Source organism: Doryrhamphus excisus, linkage group LG7 (genome assembly GCF_037039965.1).
Source record: "Doryrhamphus excisus strain RoL-2023G ecotype Guam linkage group LG7, RoL_Dexc_Guam_v1.1, whole genome shotgun sequence".
NCBI lineage: Eukaryota > Metazoa > Chordata > Actinopteri > Syngnathiformes > Syngnathidae > Doryrhamphus > Doryrhamphus excisus.
The window spans coordinates 220,459-239,159 of NC_136363.1; the positions used below are offsets into that span (position 1 = coordinate 220,459).

At 50.9% G+C, this 18,701-nt stretch overlaps 3 protein-coding genes across 7 annotated transcripts in view; all 3 read left to right on the forward strand.

Annotated features, from left to right (window-relative positions):
- The first annotated feature begins 426 nt into the window (after positions 1 to 426).
- rnf19b (ring finger protein 19B) lies at positions 427 to 10,884 on the forward strand. Of its 2 annotated transcripts, XM_078791789.1 has the most exons (10): positions 427 to 576; positions 3,418 to 4,278; positions 6,342 to 6,541; positions 6,614 to 6,758; positions 6,819 to 6,981; positions 8,670 to 8,784; positions 8,868 to 9,008; positions 9,075 to 9,264; positions 9,373 to 9,507; positions 9,575 to 10,884. In XM_078791789.1, exons 2-10 carry the CDS (start codon positions 3,611 to 3,613, stop codon positions 9,999 to 10,001), a joined length of 2,184 nt encoding a protein of 727 aa, XP_078647915.1. In that variant the 5' UTR covers positions 427 to 576; positions 3,418 to 3,610; the 3' UTR covers positions 10,002 to 10,884. The 2 variants fall into 2 exon arrangements, with proteins under 2 accessions (XP_078647915.1, XP_078647914.1); XM_078791788.1 differs by having other exon boundaries at positions 6,342 to 6,758.
- A 600-nt stretch (positions 10,885 to 11,484) lies between these two features.
- Positions 11,485 to 13,086, forward strand: ndufs5 (NADH:ubiquinone oxidoreductase subunit S5). Its single transcript, XM_058046401.2, has 3 exons — positions 11,485 to 11,697; positions 12,383 to 12,608; positions 12,895 to 13,086. The coding sequence occupies exons 2-3, from the start codon at positions 12,393 to 12,395 to the stop codon at positions 12,985 to 12,987; spliced, it is 309 nt and encodes a 102-aa protein (XP_057902384.2). The 5' UTR covers positions 11,485 to 11,697; positions 12,383 to 12,392; the 3' UTR covers positions 12,988 to 13,086.
- Positions 13,087 to 14,108: 1,022 nt separating this feature from the next.
- macf1a (microtubule actin crosslinking factor 1a) overlaps positions 14,109 to 18,701 on the forward strand; it is a 99,533-nt gene continuing 94,940 nt past the window's right edge. For 3 of the 4 annotated variants that reach the window (XM_078791805.1, XM_058046383.2, XM_078791807.1), the window contains exon 1: positions 14,109 to 14,200. The gene's annotated coding sequence lies outside the window, so the exon portion shown is untranslated. Of the gene's footprint in view, positions 14,201 to 18,131; positions 18,294 to 18,701 lie in introns of those variants that run through there. The other variant, XM_078791806.1, reaches the window with a different exon arrangement.

Sequence of the window (18,701 nt, forward strand, 5' to 3'; positions counted from 1 at the left end):
CATCACCACGTACGTACACTTGGAGATGTCCTGGAGGAGGTAACATCATCACCACGTACGTACACTTGGAGATGTCCTGGAGGAGGTAACATCCATCCAATGACTGAGTGGTGGGGGCTCGGTAGTGAGAGAGAACATCCACATGCACTCCTTGTGTTTATTGAGACCAGACATGGTGTGTATTTTCAGAGTGTCAGTGAATGCAACTGCTGTGGTCCAGAGAGAGGAGGTGTTTCCTAGGAGGAGTTTGGGCGTGGCAGATGGAGGTATTTGGGGGAAACACACACACCTGTTCCAACCTGGCGCGAAGCGAAGCTCTGTACGCTGTGGGGGCGTGGTCTTGTTTAGGTCGACGCGTGACGTCAGCGAGCGGGACTTTCCTCCCGTGACGTTCAGGGGTGGGGGAGGGAGGAGAGGAGGCGGCAGAGAGAGGCTGGCTCGGCTGCGGAGATCGCTGACGGAGATCCTCGTTGAGCGGCCGCCTTCACAGGCTCGCCACCCCGCCGGACACCCACCGACAGGCGGCCTGAGCCGTCCGGGAGAAGGTGGACCTTTCCCGCATCGACGGGAGACCTGGTAGGCGAAGCCTCTGCTGTCCCTGCGAGTGCGCGTGCGTGTGTATGTGAACGACAAAGACAAAACAGGAAGACCCCGAAAGGGCGTTTATATGCTTTTAAATGTCGCCGATATAAACCATTTGGAACAACGACTATGAGTCGTGTGTCAGCAACACGTACTAGCATAGTGGACTGGACTAGCATAGTGGACTGGACTAGCATAGTGGACTGGACTAGCGGACTCGTACTAGCATAGCAGTCTCGTGCTAGCATAGCAGTCGTGTAGCAACATAGCAAAGAGGCTCTTGTGCTCTTCTGCTTCATGGTCCCTCAACATGTCCTCCTCGAAGACACAGCCTTATTAGCGCAGAGGAGAGACAACATGAAGTCGTGTCCCTTTGTGTCCCCGCTGTGGAGATAAGAGTGGATAAGTCCTCCATGAGACAGCATTTCTCGGCGTAGAGACCACTTTGACATGTTGTCCTGTTGTCCTGTGGTGGAGACATTATGAAGCACTTTCAGTATGGAAATATTGACCTCAGTCCCGGAGGGACAATGTGTCCAGGTGTCCAATGTAAGGCCCCGGGGGCCAGATTGGGCCCCCATATGAGTGATATATATATATATATATATACTGTATATATATATGTTGTGTTATTGAAGTTGTGGAAGTAAAAAGGAAAAGAAGACGCCACCTTGTGTGAGAGACGTTGGTGGTGTTGTTGCGGTGAGAAGTGCTGATGTTTGTTCAGTGAAATGCCGATGAGATGAGTGTTCTACCAGGCAAGGAGACGCCATGCGTCATTCGGGGATGACATCAGCGCCACAGCTGGATGTGGAGGACACGCAGGCAGCGGCGTGATGTCGTGGACGGTGCTTCCCGGTGCTGGTATTTGTGCGCCAGATTGGCCCGGTGCTGTTCAGCTGCTTTATTTGGAAGGTCCCACGTGAGGCAAGCATGGGGATGTTGGCCTCGGCAGGATTGGCTTGATGAAGCAATGGAATATGTAAATAGTCCATAGGAGGGAATGAGCCCTGCGATTGGCTGGCCACCAGTCCGGGGTGTGCCTGTACCTCTCGCCCGAAGCGGGCCGGGATAGGCTCCAGCATACCAGTGGGTGGCATTTAGTACTGCCTTGGCGGAGGTCTGTGCTCATTGGCTGTTCTAACAAGCTCATCTCTGAAGCGCTGCGGCGTCGGCTCACGTGGGGGTGCTCGGGCTTCCAGACAATAGCCCAGAATTCCACGCTGAGTTGTGGTGATGCTGCATGCCGGCCTTCCGCTCATTGTGTGCCTGTTTCCTGTCTGGAAACCTGTCGGACTTCCAGGTTTGGCTCCCCGTAGGGCCCCCCAGGACTGACGTGAAAGCAGCAGACCACAGCCTGGCCGTGGGATTGGCCGAGGAGGACTTGGAGCTTCACGTCATGCTAGATGTTTCCAAAACCCCAGAAAAACATTTGCAGACGCCTCATGGCACATGCTAGCTGTCACTTCCTGTGGTGTAGTACCACTACTACATGTACACTACCTGTGGTGTAGTACCACTACTACATGTACACTACCTGTGGTGTAGTACCACTACTGCATGTACACTACCTGTGGTGTAGTACCACTACTGCATGTACACTACCTGTGGTGTAGTACCACTACTGCATGTACACTACCTGTACATGTCACTTCCTGAGGTGGAGTTGGGATGATGTGCTGCTATGAAAGTACAGTATGTGTACTATCACCTAGCTGGCTATTAGGGCCTGTTATGCTATAGTGAATAGTGCTACTGTTATGCTATACTGTTATGCTATAGTGAATAGTGCTACTGTTATGCTATACTGTTATGCTATAGTGAATAGTGCTACTGTTATGTTATACTGTTATGCTATAGTGAATAGTGCTACTGTTATGCTATACTGTTATGCTATAGTGAATAGTGCTACTGTTATGCTATACTGTTATGCTATAGTGAATAGTGCTACTGTTATGCTATACTGTTATGCTATAGTGAATAGTGCTACTGTTATGCTATACTGTTATGCTATAGTGAATAGTGCTACTGTTATGCTATACTGTTATGCTATAGTGAATAGTGCTACTGTTATGCTATACTGTTATGCTATAGTGAATAGTGCTACTGTTATGCTATACTGTTATGCTATAGTGAATAGTGCTACTGTTATGCTATACTGTTATGCTATAGTGAATAGTGCTACTGTTATGTTATAGTGTACATACTACTGTACATGCACTGTTGATGACATCGTGTACCCTGACAATGATCACTTCATTTGACAACCGATGTATGATTATATCCATCTGCGCTTCTTTCTCCTGCTTTGGGATGCTGCACTGTGTGTGTGTGTGTGTGTGTGTGTGTGTGTGTGTGTGTGCGCGCGCCACCTGTGAGAGCAGCATGCAAACACTGGTGTTGCATTGTTGCATGGAAGAGTTGCCTTGCTGCCATGATGCTGATGAGTGGGTATTGACATGGTGGAGGAAAGGATGCCAGCCTGGCAGAGAGCACACACACACACGCACACACACACACACACATTGTATGCACATTTACTCACTCCACACATACTCTCACCTTGGCAACATCACTCGTTGCCATGGTAACCACATCACTGTGCTTCCAGGAGGTAAGTGTTGGCAGCCACTGACTAATATTCTTTCCTGATCATCATTCATATTTATTATTATTCCTGTATGATAATCGTTCATATTTACATATCGTTCATCGTTCCATATCTACGCCTGCCTGTGTGTGTCTCTGTGTTAGTGTATTGTGTGTGTGTGTGTGTGTGTGTGTGAGGCCCAGAGCACAACCTAAGTGGACGTTTGTGTTTGGTCGTGCCTGCAGAGCGAGGGCGGCGTGTGAGAGGAGGTTCCAGGAGAAGGAGGGATTGGAGCGTGTGGATGGACTTTACCTCCTGTGCTTTTGGAAGAGTCCCAGACTGGGGTGCAAGATGTTTGGAGCAGGAGAGCAGGTGGTTAGTTGTGTTTTCCTGAGCTGAGAGGCTGCCTAGGGAGGTGCCACTCGGTCCATCGGGAAGATGGGCTCAGAAAAGGACTCCGAGTCGCCCCACTCCTCGCTGAGCGGCATCCCCAACCCAAAGTGCCGTGCGGCCGGAAAGCATCGGCGCCGCATCTCCTTCCAGAGCCTCTTTAACGGCAAGCGGGGATCCCGAGGCACCAGGGGCCCCAAAGCAGGGGTGGCCACCACCACCACCACCACCACCACCACCACCACCCCTCAGTCCTACCATCTCCACACACAACAGCAGCAGCTTATACCGCCTGCCTTGACCCCGCCCCCGGGCCCACCCACGACCGCAGCCGCCCGGGACGTCGCCACCAGTACCCCGTCCAGGCAGTTGTCCTCCGGCCAGCCCTTCCTGAGCAGCGAGGCTCCATCATTGGGGGAGGCCGACCTCCTGGAGTGCCCCCTGTGCCTGGTGCGCCAGCCGGCCCAGCAGCTCCCCGAGCTGCTGGGCTGCGGCCACCGATCCTGCCTATGCTGCCTGCGCCAGTACCTGCGCATCGAGATCACCGAGAGCCGGGTCCAGCTCAGCTGCCCCGAGTGCGCCGAGCGCCTGGTGCCCAGGCAGGTGGCCGACATCTTGGATGACGCCGCCCTGCTGCACAAGTACGAGGAGTTCCTGCTGCGCCGCTGCCTCGCCTCGGATCCCGACTGCAGGTGGTGCCCCGCACCCGACTGCGGGTAAGATGACGCCCCTGAACTCCACGTTGAAATACTCACAATCCCTATACCTTGCATATTTATGTATACATATAGCTACATACCTACTACCTTGTACAGTACATATACGTATATGTATACATATAGCTACATACCTACTACCTTGTACAGTACATATACGTATATGTATACATATAGCTACATACCTACTACCTTGTACAGTACATATACGTATATGTATACATATAGCTACATACCTACTACCTTGTACAGTACATATACGTATATGTATACATATAGCTACATACCTACTACCTTGTACAGTACATATATATGTATACATATAGCTACATACCTACTACCTTGTACAGCAACATGTACAGTACATATATATGTATACATATAGCTACATACCTACTACCTTGTACAGTACATATATGTATATGTATACATATAGCTACATACCTACTACCTTGTACAGTACATATATATGTATACATATAGCTACATACCTACTACCTTGTACAGTACATATATATGTATACATATAGCTACATACCTACTACCTTGTACAGCAACATGTACAGTACATATATATGTATACATATAGCTACATACCTACTACCTTGTACAGTACATATATATGTATACATATAGCTACATACCTACTACCTTGTACAGTACATATATATGTATACATATAGCTACATACCTACTACCTTGTACAGTACATATATATGTATACATATAGCTACATACCTACTACCTTGTACAGTACATATTTATGTATACATATAGCTACATACCTACTACCTTGTACAGTACATATGCCAAGTAGTTGCTGTACAGTACAGTATATGTCATATATTGTAGACGACAAAGCATATGAATGAAATGTTGTTGCTGTTGTGTTTATTTGGTGTCAACGTTGTTCTAGTAAATGTTGTTGTCATAGTATGACGACTGTCTTTCCATAGAATAGAAACTTCTTTCATATTTAACCTTTCTAATATGACACCATTCTGATCAAATCATGACTTACTTCCTTACATTGGTGATGATGATGATGATGATGATGATGATGATGCGGTGTCATGGCCAACACGCCAGCTGACCTCCCTATCTCTGCTACAGGGGTATGACAATGTTAGTATAACAGTATATAATGAGTATAAGTCGCATTTTTTGTGGGTCATTATTTTCCAAAGCAGACGGCCATGACGCCATCTTGGAAGGCAAGCTGTAGCGTGGATAAAAGAGCGGAGGACAGGCTGAGGAGGTGTAAGATATGCTAACACAACGGTTGTTCAGCTCCATGGAAACTAGACATGAACAGAAAAGGTGTGCGGTGTTTATGTAAGATAAGTACACTAAGTGTTTAGTTGTCTTCCTGGCAGCAGGAGTAGCCTCCGCTTCACGCCGGTCCCTAACACCTTCCTTCCTCCTTCCTCACTTACTCCAAACGTTCCCTCTGCTGCCTGACGACTGTGTTCTGCTGCTCATGTCAATACTTGCCGCTTGTGGGCACAACAATCTGATTTTCTTTCCTTTGGCCACCTTTAATATCCTTTGTCATGATTGGCTTCACTTGGCTGTGCAGGTCAAGGGTCAAGGGTCAAAGAGCTTACCAAAGACATTTGGCCTTTTGGTCTTCACTTTAACTCCTCACTCTTCTTTGGCTCATTGGCTCGTGCTAGGTAAAACCACACCTGGATGGGGGAGGGGAGGGGGGGGGGTGACGCGCATGACCGGCCTATCAAGTGCTGTCTGCGCCGGCTGTCAGTTGCCTTGACGACCACGGATGCAAAATGGAGGCAGCGTTGCCCGGGGGGCGCCACTTCATTGAACACACTGGAACACACAAATGGAGCTGTGTGCGCGCGTGCACGTGTCCGTGCACGTGTCCTCAGTAGCATTCCCAAACAGAAGACTGACGAGATGTCTGCTCTTCCAAAACCTCCACCACGTGTGCCGCTGCAGCCACATTCGGTCACGTGACGTCACGCATCATCCATCCCGCATCCTCCGGCGTCTTTGTGCCCGCCGTTATTCACGCGTCTGTCTTGTCCTCGTGCCGCCCTCAGGTTTGCCGTCATAGCCTCGGGCTGCGCCAGCTGTCCCCGGCTGGTGTGCCGCAGAGAAGGCTGCGGCGCCGAATTCTGCTACCACTGCAAGCAGGCCTGGCACCCCAACCAGACCTGCGACTCGGCCCGCCAGCAGAGGGCGCACTCCCTGCACACGCACAGCAACCACTCGCCCAGCTACACGCAAGAGCAGGGCCCCGGTAAAGCAGGCGTACTATCATGCTTCACCCGCTCCCCAGCACCCTCACCCATCTCCTCCTCCCTGTCCTCAGCCGACGACATCAAGCCGTGCCCCCGCTGCGGCGCCTACATCATCAAGATGAACGACGGCAGCTGCAACCACATGACGTGTGCCGTGTGCGGCTGCGAGTTCTGCTGGCTGTGCATGAAGGAGATCTCCGACCTGCATTACCTCAGGTAACCGACACCCAACTCCTCCCGACGCCTTCGCCGACCGCCCGTGCTTCTCCCCCGCAGTCCGTCCGGCTGCACCTTCTGGGGAAAGAAACCGTGGAGCAGGAAGAAGAAGATCCTGTGGCAGCTCGGCACTCTCATCGGCGCCCCCGTCGGCATCACGCTCATCGCCGGCATCGCCATCCCCGCCATGGTCATTGGCATACCCGTCTATGTGGGACGCAAGGTGGCGTACCTCCTCTTCTACTTCCTACCACATGCTCTACTCACTGACTTACTCTACGTACACTAACTCACTCACTTCTTACTCTAGTACACTAACTCACTCACTTCTTACTCTACGTACACTAACTCACTCACTTCTTACTCTACGTACACTAACTCACTCACTTCTTACTCTAGTACACTAACTCACTGACTTCTTACTCTACGTATACTAACTCACTCACTTCTTACTCTATGTACACTAACTCACTGACTTCTTACTCTACGTACACTAACTCACTGACTTCTTACTCTACGTACACTAACTCACTCACTTCTTACTCTACGTACACTAACTCACTGACTTCTTACTCTAGTACACTAACTCACTCACGTCTTACTCTAGTACACTAACTCACTCACTTTTTACTCTACGTACACTAACTCACTGACTTCTTACTCTAGTACACTAACTCACTCACTTCTTACTCTACGTACACTAACTCACTCACTTCTTACTCTAGTACACTAACTCACTCACTTCTTACTCTACGTACACTAACTCACTCACTTCTTACTCTACGTACACTAACTCACTCACTTCTTACTCTAGTACACTAACTCACTCACTTCTTACTCTAGTACACTAACTCACTCACTTCTTACTCTACGTACACTAACTCACTCACTTCTTACTCTACGTACACTAACTCACTCACTTCTTACTCTACGTACACTAACTCACTCACTTCTTACTCTAGTACACTAACTCACTCACTTCTTACTCTAGTACACTAACTCACTGACTTCTTACTCTAGTACACTAACTCACTCACTTCTTACTCTAGTACACTAACTCACTCACATCTTACTCTAGTACACTAACTCACTCACTTCTTACTCTAGTACACTAACTCACTCACATCTTACTCTAGTACACTAACTCACTCACTTCTTACTCTAGTACACTAACTCACTGACTTCATACAACATACTCTCTATATATTCTAGTACGGTAGGGTATAGTAGGATTATGGTTATGTAATGACACACTCATTCTCATGTCATTTGTTTTTGGTTTTTTAATTGAAATTATTTTTCAAATATACAGTATATTTGTACTTCACCTAGCGCACACTAGTATTTTTTTACGTTTAATTTTTCATGTTTGTTATTGTGTTGATTTCCCAACTTTATTCCTCCCTTTTTCATCACTTTATCCAAAGGCCAACACACATACTGTATGACCATATCACACTGTATATGCATCCATATATCATATATGCCTCTATATCATACTGTATATGCATCCACATATCATATATGCCCACATATCATACTGTATATGCATCCACATATATATGCCTCCATATCATACTGTATATGAATCCATATATCATATATGCCTCCATATCATACTGTATATGAATCCATATATCATATATGCCTCCATATCATACTGTATATGAATCCATATATCATATATGCCTCCATATCATACTGCATATGTATCCATATATCATATATGCCTCTATATCATACTGCATATGTATCCATATATCATATATGCCTCCATATCATACTGCATATCCGTGTAGCGGTACATGCTATCCCATATCCCGCATCCCGCATCCCGCATCCCGCGTAGACATCCTCTGATCCTGTGACACGCGTCGGGCAGACGGTCAAGCGTTGTTTTGTCTGCTGCAGATCCACGCTCACTACGAGCTGAAGAAGGCGTCTCGCCACAGGAGGAACTTGGCCATCACGGCGGGCGTGGCCTTGTCCGTGCTCTCCGCCCCCGTCATCGCAGCCGTCAGCGTGGGTGAGAACGCACAGGCGAAGTGAGAAGAACAAAACAGAATGACAAAAAGACGCAAACGCTCGTGGCGTTTCTTCCCTGGCCAGGCATCGGCGTGCCCATCATGTTGGCGTATGTCTACGGCGTGGTGCCCATCTCGCTGTGCCGAGGAGGCGGCTGTGGCGTGAGCAGAGGGAAGGGGCGGGGCGTACGCATCGACTTTGATGAGGACGATGGACCAATCACAGGTGAGGCCGTGCGGCCATCGCTGTCCGCCGTCCGAAGAAATGAAAAATAATATTCATATCCCGCAGTGGCCGATGCATGGCGAGCCCTCAAGTCGCCGAGCCTGGGCGAGAGCAGCCTAGATGGGGCGGTCAGCGGTCTGAGCACCACCTCCCCCAGTGAGGGCCTCTCTATGGTCCCGGGGACCGTCGGGGACACGCCGTATTTCAACACTCTGGCTAGCGGCGCCCTGGGGACGCGCACGGGCAAGTACAGCAGGTGAGGGTGAGGGTGAGGGCGAGGGCGAGGGCGAGGGTGAGGGTGAGGGCGAGGGTGAGGAGGGTTCCTGATGCGCATGAAAGAGGCTAACGGGGTGCGGCGGTCCAGGCTGGAGGTCCAGACGGGGCAGTCGGCCAAAGAGTCGGCCCAGAAGGAGACGGGGAGCCTGGGGGCGGGAAGCGACTGTGCCAGCACTCGAGGGATGGCCGGGTCCATCATCTCCTCCTACACCCTGCCTGACAGGTACTGAAGGAACCTCGGCTTGATGCGAGTGCATGTTGTGACCGTGTTGTGTGGGCGGCGTCCCCAGGGACGGCACCAACCTGGAGATCCAGGTGGACATCGAGACCAAACCCAGCCACCTCTGCCTGACCAGCGAGGAGGACCTGGCGCCGCACGCCGGCCCTACCGCTGCCGCCTCGGGAGGGGAGGAGCCCCTGGACTGCAGCTCCAGACGGGGTGGAGCGTTGTCCGGCTCCGCCCTGGGACTGTCCCACGGCGGCTCCATCAGGGAGGGGCTCCGAGATGTCACGCTGGCCCAGCCCGAGAGCATCCGCAGCGACCTGGAGATGTCGGACACGCAGTCGGACGACATCGCCGAGCTGACGTCCGACGACTGCGACTCGCCTCGGCCCAAAGTCTGCGCCCCGGCCCCGCCCCCCTCCTGCCGGGCCCAGAGCCCCCGCAACGAAGGCCTTCATTGTCCCGCAGACGGCAACGTCGTCTTGTACGTGTGAGAGACCGGCAGCTCTCAGGGACGCACAGCGACCATCCCACCTTTGGTTCCTCCTTCTGGTTTGCTGCCGTGGCCTCCTGCAGACGCCGTGCTGCGTCCGCACGCCCGACACTCTGGGAACGCTGGCAGAGTTCTACCTCCGGACACCTCCACGAGCCTGACGCACCTTGGCTGGCCTGGTGCGGCATGCCTTGGCTGCATCAGACAAAACCGCGAACCAGGAGAGGTAGACGAGTAGATGGTAGATGAGTCACATGACGCGTGAATTTGCTTTGCTGCGTGCATGCTCAAGCACAACAAACATGGCCGCTCATTGACATCTGGATGTATGTTGACTTTTCTTTTCGATGCGCACTCGTGCACTTTACCCAAACTCCTTTTTTCGGCTCCTCCTCATCATCATCATCGTCATCATCATGTGTCTCTATGACAGTTGGCGTTTCAGTGGCACACGACCAAAATCAATCTCCCACCAGGATGCCTTTTGTGTTGGAGTGTGGCGACTGCTCTTCATCATCCTCACCGACCCGACTACCTGGCAGCATCGTGGCGCCTTGTGCTCGCCGGCAAAACACACAAAAAGCTTTGCTAGCAGGGCCTCCTTCAGGCTGCCAGCAACATCTTCACGTCCACGCGCTTGCTTTGCCTTCAGACGCTTCTTTCCTTTGCTGCACTTATCACTCCTTTCTGTGACTAATCACTGGAATGTATGACCCCCGGCCCCCCTGGAGGCCACCCGTCCCCGTGTGGATGAAAAGCTAGAGAGTATTGATAGCAATATATGAATGTTTGTGTACTTCCTGTCGCTGTCAAAGCCTGGCCTTGTGTGAGGACGCTCACGCAGGCTGTCAATGAGGAAATAAACACGTCTGATGTTTACCAAAGATGAGTCATTCTTACTCGCTTCAATCATAGCTGCACTACTATGCCACAACATCAACAAACTGTGTCACCATTGCCAAATACTATCCAAATACTAATAAGTACCCGTCAAAGGTAATCCCGTCAGGTCTTGTTCTATGTAGATATGTATTGAAGTATAGCATCATAGTACTTAAACCTATGTACAATTGTTGTACTTTGTAACAGAGTGAGGTAACATTCGGTTACATGGTAATACGGCGTCTTCCCGTTTTCTCTTGCCACATCCAATATGGTGATAATGTCCAAGTGTGATTCGGCGCTCAATGCGGCCTCCACGTCACCCGAGTCCACCGACCCGACCCACTAAACCCGTGAACCCACGTCATTTTCACATTTCACTCGTCGGCGCCTTAAATAGCGGAATTGGCGAGTGAGTCTACCTTCGTGATTTCCCGGGCTCGAGTGCTTGGCTCTGCGTTGGCCGGAGATCAACTCTGACAGGAACAGGAAATGGAAAGGGTAGTTGATTTGAGTCAAGGATGTGTTGTTTTTCTACGGAGTTAATACATGTATAGAATTGCAGTTAGAGTAAAGTTGTACAATTCGTTTCATGTTACCTGATTTTTTTTTTATTTAGATGGCAGTAGCAGGGAACGAGTTAACGGAGACAAACACCCGCGAGTCCCGGGTCGGAATAAACCTCTGAAGTTTTGAACGATTCGGGCGATACGCTCTCTGCGACAAGCCTGTCGCTTTACGGCACCGTTTGGAACAGTCGCAAAGCAAATTGCCTGCCTCCGCAGAAGGTTAACGCGACACAACATCAAAACACGGTAATGTCGTTTTTGTTGTCTTTCTACATTTCAATATCCATTTCAATAGCCCGTTAAAGAAATTGTGCAGCAATTTATCACCAGTGCCAGTGACGGCGAATGTTTGTTAGCATGGCTGTCATTGAAGGGGAGCGTCTGGCTAGCTAAAATGCTAACAAATACGCTAGCCAGTATTCCACCCTCAATCACGAATAGTAAACATGTCATTCCTTCATTTTGTCTTGGTAATATCTGACATTGTGATATTTGACAGAAAGCTTTTGTGACGGTGTGTAGCGATGGAAATATTATAATAAGTACAGTATGTACTTTCCGTCATCGACGGCATGTAACAAACATAGTGTAGCGTTCTTCATATATGCAATTATTATAATAATATAATATGCAATTATTAAAATACTGATAATTCTTATTATATATACAGTATGTTTGCAACCCAAACGCTCCAAACACGACAACAAATGTCAAGTGAAAAATGCTTGAAATAGCAAAAAGACACAAACATGCAGGAGAGAGTTCAGGAAAGAAAACAAACATCACAATAATGCGTAGAAGCCATGACTATTATGATTATGATTCTTTCCTTCTTGCTCAAAGACTATTGTGGACTTGATTGTGCTATTTAGTATATATTCTGTTGTATGTTTTGCTGTAAATAAATGAGATTCTTGCTATGTTTTTCCAGCATCGGCACCATGCCCTTCCTGGACCTGCAGTCGCGTCTGGGCATCAACATGGACCGCTGGCTGCTGCTGCAGAGCGGCGAGCAGCCATTCAAGCGGGCGTCACGCTGCCACGCCTTCGAGAAGGAGTGGGTGGAATGCTCCCACGGCATCGGGCAGACCCGCGCCAAGAAGGAGTGCCAGCTGGAGTTTGAGGACTTCTACGAGTGCATGCACCGGCAGAAGCTAGTGAGTACTTGCCTTCTCTTCTTCTGGCCGCTCTGTACTGCCAAAGACCACAATCTCTTACTTTGGTACTGCAAAAGGACGTCTCGGCACCTTGACCTGCACAGGAAAAGGCCCCGCCCCAAAAAGGAGGACACTAAGAAATGGGCTATTCTAGTCATAGCAAAGGCTGGATGGTGGTATGTGTGTGTGTGCGTGCGTGCGTGTATCGCGTGTATCGCATGTGTCACGTGTATCGCGTGTGTCATGTGTATCATGTGTATCACGTTTGACGTCTTCCTCCTGGCAGCACCAGCGTCTGTACGCCGTCCGCCAGCAGCGAGACAAGATGGCGAAGGAGGGTACCTACACGCCGCCTCCGTGCCACTCGGCCCAGTCCTAGCCGGCACCGCAAAGTCTTCCCTCGGCTCTTCGTGTCATCACCCCATTCTATTCTTCTCCCATCCTATTCTAGTTTTCCAAATAAAAGTCATCCCCTCCACTTCCTGTGTCTCCCTCATGAGTTTGACTCCTTTCAAGGTTGATTGGTGTCGGCAACAATTGATTCCCTGCCTGGATGACGGAAACAAGCGGAGTGAAACATTCCTTGTCTGGTGGATTTGATGGAAACCTTCCGTGCATCAACATCCAACGCAGGAGAGCACCGTGAAGGTCTTTTTAAGGTCTTCATGACATCCAGTGGTGTAGTGACTGTCGGTGGATGCCCTTTGACCTGTGTGACCGGTGGACCACTAGATGGCGCCACGTCCACGTGATGATCAATGGGAATCACTCTGAGAGTTCCTTAGCGTCTTTCCTTGCTTGTGGATCATCCCGAGGAGGACACCTTCTCTGCTGGGAGCTGGTTGGAGGAGATGGAGGAGATGTTGCGCACCAGGCCGGATTCGCCAGGCATGTTCTCATGCGGTGACACCCCCACTCCAAACGTTGTCCATGAAGATAATAGAAGATAATAGAAGATAATAGAAGATAATAGAAGATAATAGGACATATTTCCGTGCTGTTATTTGACTTTGATGGTGTACCTAATGAAGTGTCCGGCACGAGGCGCTGCTGACCCCTGGAGGTCAAACGGCGTCATTTCACTCCTCCAGTTGCGTGCGCGTGCGTGTGATGATGCCCCATCCCAGTCCCCAGCCCAAAAAGACCATCAAAAAGACCGAGGTTCGAGTGCCGCCGCCCGCGTGTGCACGTGAGCCAGCGTGAGCGCGCCCGGGTCGGAACCGCCGAGCCACGCGCCGTGATGACACCGGAGATAGAAAGCTTCCCTTCCGGCCCGCGGACATGGGCTAACCGAGCGAGCGAGCGCTCCCGGCAGCGAGGAGACAGCCTGCGAGCGGCCGGCCGAGGCTGAGGAGCGTCCGGCCCAGGCTAGAGACGTCGGGGGAGGAACCGGGCGGCCATTAGCATCGCCGACGCCGAATCTTCCACTGAACACGTCTGGTGGCGGAAACCCCATCGAGAGGAGCGGAAGACATCATCCTTCTTCACCCCCTCGGAGGAGGAAGGAGGAGGAGGAGGAGGAGGAGGAGGAGGCGAGCAGCGGCCTTCCACGCTCGGCGTCCGGCTAGAGGGACCGCTGCCGTCCGCCGGAGGTAAGCGAGCCCCGGAGCTCAGGGAAGCCGAGAAAGCTGCTGTCGTTGTGTCCGTCGTGGACGCTGTGGCGGTCGGTTGATGCTGTGAGTGGCAGCTGTCACTCGGCACGTCTTCGCATTTGGTCACCGCCGGTGTGCTCGGATGGTTGCTCCCGGCAGAAGACAAAAGAAGCCCCCCGCACGCCTGCTTGTCCGCCCACGTTCGGGGAAATGTCCACGGGACACGGCACGCACGGCACGGCCCCATCCTCTTCCTCCTTGCCGTCACCTCCACCTCCACCGGGCTTCATGCTCCTCTCCTGCGGCTCTGGGCGGATGGTCAAACACCAGCTTTGGTGGCCTCCAGCCAGCAGACGTGCACTCCTGTCTAGGAGAGGAGCAGCGGAAAGGTCCACTTGGAAAGAGATGGCACTCCGTATCTGGCATTCCGTATCTGGCGTTCCGTATCTGGCGTTCCGTATCTGGCGTTCCGTATCTGGCGTTCCGTATCTGGCGTTCCGTATCTGGCGTTCCGTATCTGGCATTCCGTATCTGGCATTCCGTATCTGGCATTCCGTATCCGGCATACCGTATCCGGCATTCCGTATCTGGCATTCCGTATATGGCATTCCGTATCTGGCATACCGTATCTGGCATACCGTATCTGGCATTCCGTATCTGGCATTCCGTATCTGGCATACCGTATCTGGCATTCCGTATCTGGCATACCGTATCTGGCATTCCGTATCTGGCATTCCGTATCTGGCATTCCGTATCTGGCATCCTGTATCTGGCATTCCGTATCTGGCATACCGTATCTGGCATACCGTATCTGACATTCCGTATCTGGCATACCGTATCTGGCATACCGTATCTGGCATACCGTATCTGGCATACCGTATCCGGCATTCCGTATCCGGCATACCGTATCCGGCATACCGTATCCGGCATACCGTATCTGGCATACCGTATCTGGCATACCGTATCTGGCATACCGTATCTGGCATACCGTATCTGGCATACCGTATCTGGCATACCGTATCGGGCATTCCGGATCTGGCATTCCGTATCTGGCATACTGTATCTGGCATTCCGGATCTGGCATACCGGATCTGGCATACCGTATCTGGCATACCGTATCTGTCAGCCATGCCTGATGATCTACTTCCTGCTTCCATTGCCATTCATTCATCTAGCTGCGTGCAGTCACGCTGTGTCCAGTATAGTCTGGTATAGTCCAGTATAGTACAGCATCATCTGGTATAGTCCAGTATAGTCCAGTATAGTACAGCATCATCTGGTATAGTCCGGTATAGTCCAGTATAGTACAGCATCATCTGGTATAGTCCGGTATAGTCCAGTATAGTACAGCATCGTCCGGTATAGTCTGGTATAGTCCAGTATAGTCCAGTATAGTACAGCATCGTCTGGTATAGTCCAGTATAGTACAGCATCGTCCGGTATAGTCTGGTATAGTCCAGTATAGTACAGCATCATCCGGTATAGTCTGGTATAGTCCAGTATAGTCCAGTATAGTACAGCATCGTCTGGTATAGTCCGGTATAGTTCGGTATAGTCTAGTATAGTACAGCATCGTCTGGTATAGTCCGGTATAGTACAAGTGAAGCACTGTTATGCTGAAGGCGTAGCGCACATGCGACCTGACTGTTTGCAACTGGCCTCCTTTTAGTCATTTGCCATTCAAGTGGAAAAAGAAGTGCAGCAGGGTACGTGGGCTGTGCTTGTCATGAAGGAAGATGTAGTCACCCATGTCATTGCACCTGCATTATGGAAGGTACTTTATCTCACGCTGACTCAGGGCAAACTGCGCTCTTATTTTGAAGGAAGGTCACTGAAGTATGTTCCGTATGTGGAGAATGTGCATTTCCGGCTAAGACGAGCTACGTTCCAAAATAGAGGTGCTTTTGGTATTTTTCACTTAGAAGCCGCACGTTGCCATGGGGCACCGTGAAACCTTCCCGACGTTAAAGCCGTAAAACACAACCTGGTGAAATATACTCATCCACACAAGCTAACCATGCTAGCTTCCATTCTTCCATTCTTCCATCCAGTCCACAGCGTGAGTCACGGCTGGTGTGGGCCAGCCTGGCTGCCGCATCCACTCAGTAAGCAATCCACGTCACACGCGGCCTCAGCTCTTACTGCCTGACTTCATTCTGTCCTCAAATATTAGCTAGCAGGCGTCGACACCACCATATTGGACCGCAGGCTTGTTGCTAGGCGGACTTTGTGGAGCTCCCCGGCATCACAAAGTAAACAAAGGACAGGGAGATGTGTCACTACATGAATAAAACATGCACAGCTGGACTGTTTAAAAAGTCTTCTCTTTTTCATGACGGCGCCATCTGCTGGATGTGCTGTAGACGTGCACAATGACTCGGCATTAGCGTTAGCATGAAAGGAAAGGTGCACTTTTTTGGAATGTTGCCCTTCATCCGCTGCCCTTCTTCTGTGTGTTGTCAAGCTATGACAAGAGGTGAAGACCTCATGGACGCCCGTCATGGGACACACCTACTGGGCCTAGAAGGGGGGCTGCTTACAGAGCTCCAGAAATCTCCAGCAAGGTTTTCCATCCATGCTGTGGGCGTGTAGTAACAGCTACGTTGATAAGATGCATGGATACAACATACAACATACAACATACAACATACAACATACAACATAGAAAGGAAGCTCCAATATGTAGCCTTGCCTCGCTGTGTGCTCAAGCTAGTGGCTAACCGCTAGCCTGCTAGTGGCCAGCCCGCTAGTCGTTAGCCTGCTAGTAGCTAGCCTGCTAGTCGCAAGCCTGTTTGTGGTTAGCCTGCTAGTGGCTAGCCTGCTTGTTGTTAGCCTGCTAATGGTTAGCCTGCTAGTAGCTAGCCCGTTTGTGGTTAGCCTGCTCGTAGCTAGCCTGCTAGTAGCTAGCCCGTTTGTGGTTCGCCTGCTAGTGGCTAGCCTGCCAGTGGCTAGCCTGCTTGTAGCTAGCCTGCTAGTAGCTAGCCCGCTAGTAGCTAGCCCATTTGTGGTTTGCCTGCTGGTGGCTAGCCTGCTGGTGGCTAGCCTGCTGGTGGCTAGCCTGCTGGTGGCTAGCCTGCTGGTGGCTAGCCTGCTGGTGGCTAGCCTGCTGGTGGCTAGCCTGCTGGTGGCTAGCCTGCTGGCGGCTAGCCTGCTGGTGGCTAGCCTGCTGGCGGCTAGCCTGCTGGTGGCTAGCCTGCTAGCAGCCAGGTGTCACTACGCCACCAACGTAGTTCTCGGGCGTACCAATGTAGTTCCTATGCAGATGAGTGATGGACATGGAGGAGGAGGCGTGTCCAATCTCTTTTCTAAATCTCTTTTTCCTCTTTAGAGCAGAAAAGAGAGAGAGTGGGTTCGTGCCTCACGTGGCTCGTGGATGACGGACGAAATAAAAAGTACACTTTTCCTTTCAGTCACGGCTTTCCCTTAGCTTAGCTTAGCTTAGCTTAGCTTAGCTTAGCTTAGCTTAGCTGCTGCTGCGCGTGAGCGTTGGATCAGGAAGCGACGTCACCGCGGTCGGTCCTCTTGGACCGGGTAGAACTTTAATGACACGTTTGGGTTGCCAGGCAACCCGCCCCGTCTATTTTTTTTTACGGAACATCGTCCAGAACCAACCCAACCCAGACACGAGGAGACACCGCAGACCACCAGAACCTCGTAGACTTGGGGGTGGTCCCAGCTGCCGGCGTTGCTATGGCGACAGACTTTCAGGAAGTGATGTTTGGCTGGAGGTTGCTTTCCGACGCTCGGATGAGGATTTGGTTCACACACGAACCCTCTTTCCCGTCGGCCGCCTTTGGGCTACTTAGCCAGCACCCCCCCCCCCCCCCCCCCCGCGACACAACTAGCAACTTTTCTCTTCTTATTGGACACTCCTCGTTTCTCCGCCGCCATCTTGATCGAGCTAAAAGTGGACTAGTCTGCATCTTCGTGGGATGAATGTGGATGAGTTAGACTGCTCGGGCGTTTGATGTCTTTCCGCCACGCTACCGGAAGGAAGCAGGATGGAGACCGGATGGAAGTCATCTCCACGGACTTTCACGTGTTTGAGCTCCGGATTCTAACCGGCGGACTTTAATGGAACTTCAACACAGCCGTAAGTTCTTCACTGGAAATGTTGACCACGGTCCAAGTACGTCAATCAGCTCGCCATCCTGTCAGTGGGGGGTTGCAGCTGGAGCAGCCAGCATGCCTTGCGGGCACTTACAGTATCTATTGTCCTTAGTGCTTTGTCATAGAATGAGCTAACTGTTGTTTATGACTGGGCTGGAAATGTTGATGCCTGCACATAGTTGGGGTGTAACCACAGCCACGTGCACGGAGCTAACATAGCTAACATGGCTAACATGGCTAACAAGAGACAAAGTATTGGATCATCTTTCTGTGGCGCTTCCTGTGTATCTGTGGCGGGCCACCACAACTAAAGGAATGTCCGGGGAACCCTGGATTAGCATCCTTACACGTTAGCGGGCAGCAAGAACGCCTGGCAGGCAGCAGAGGTGGC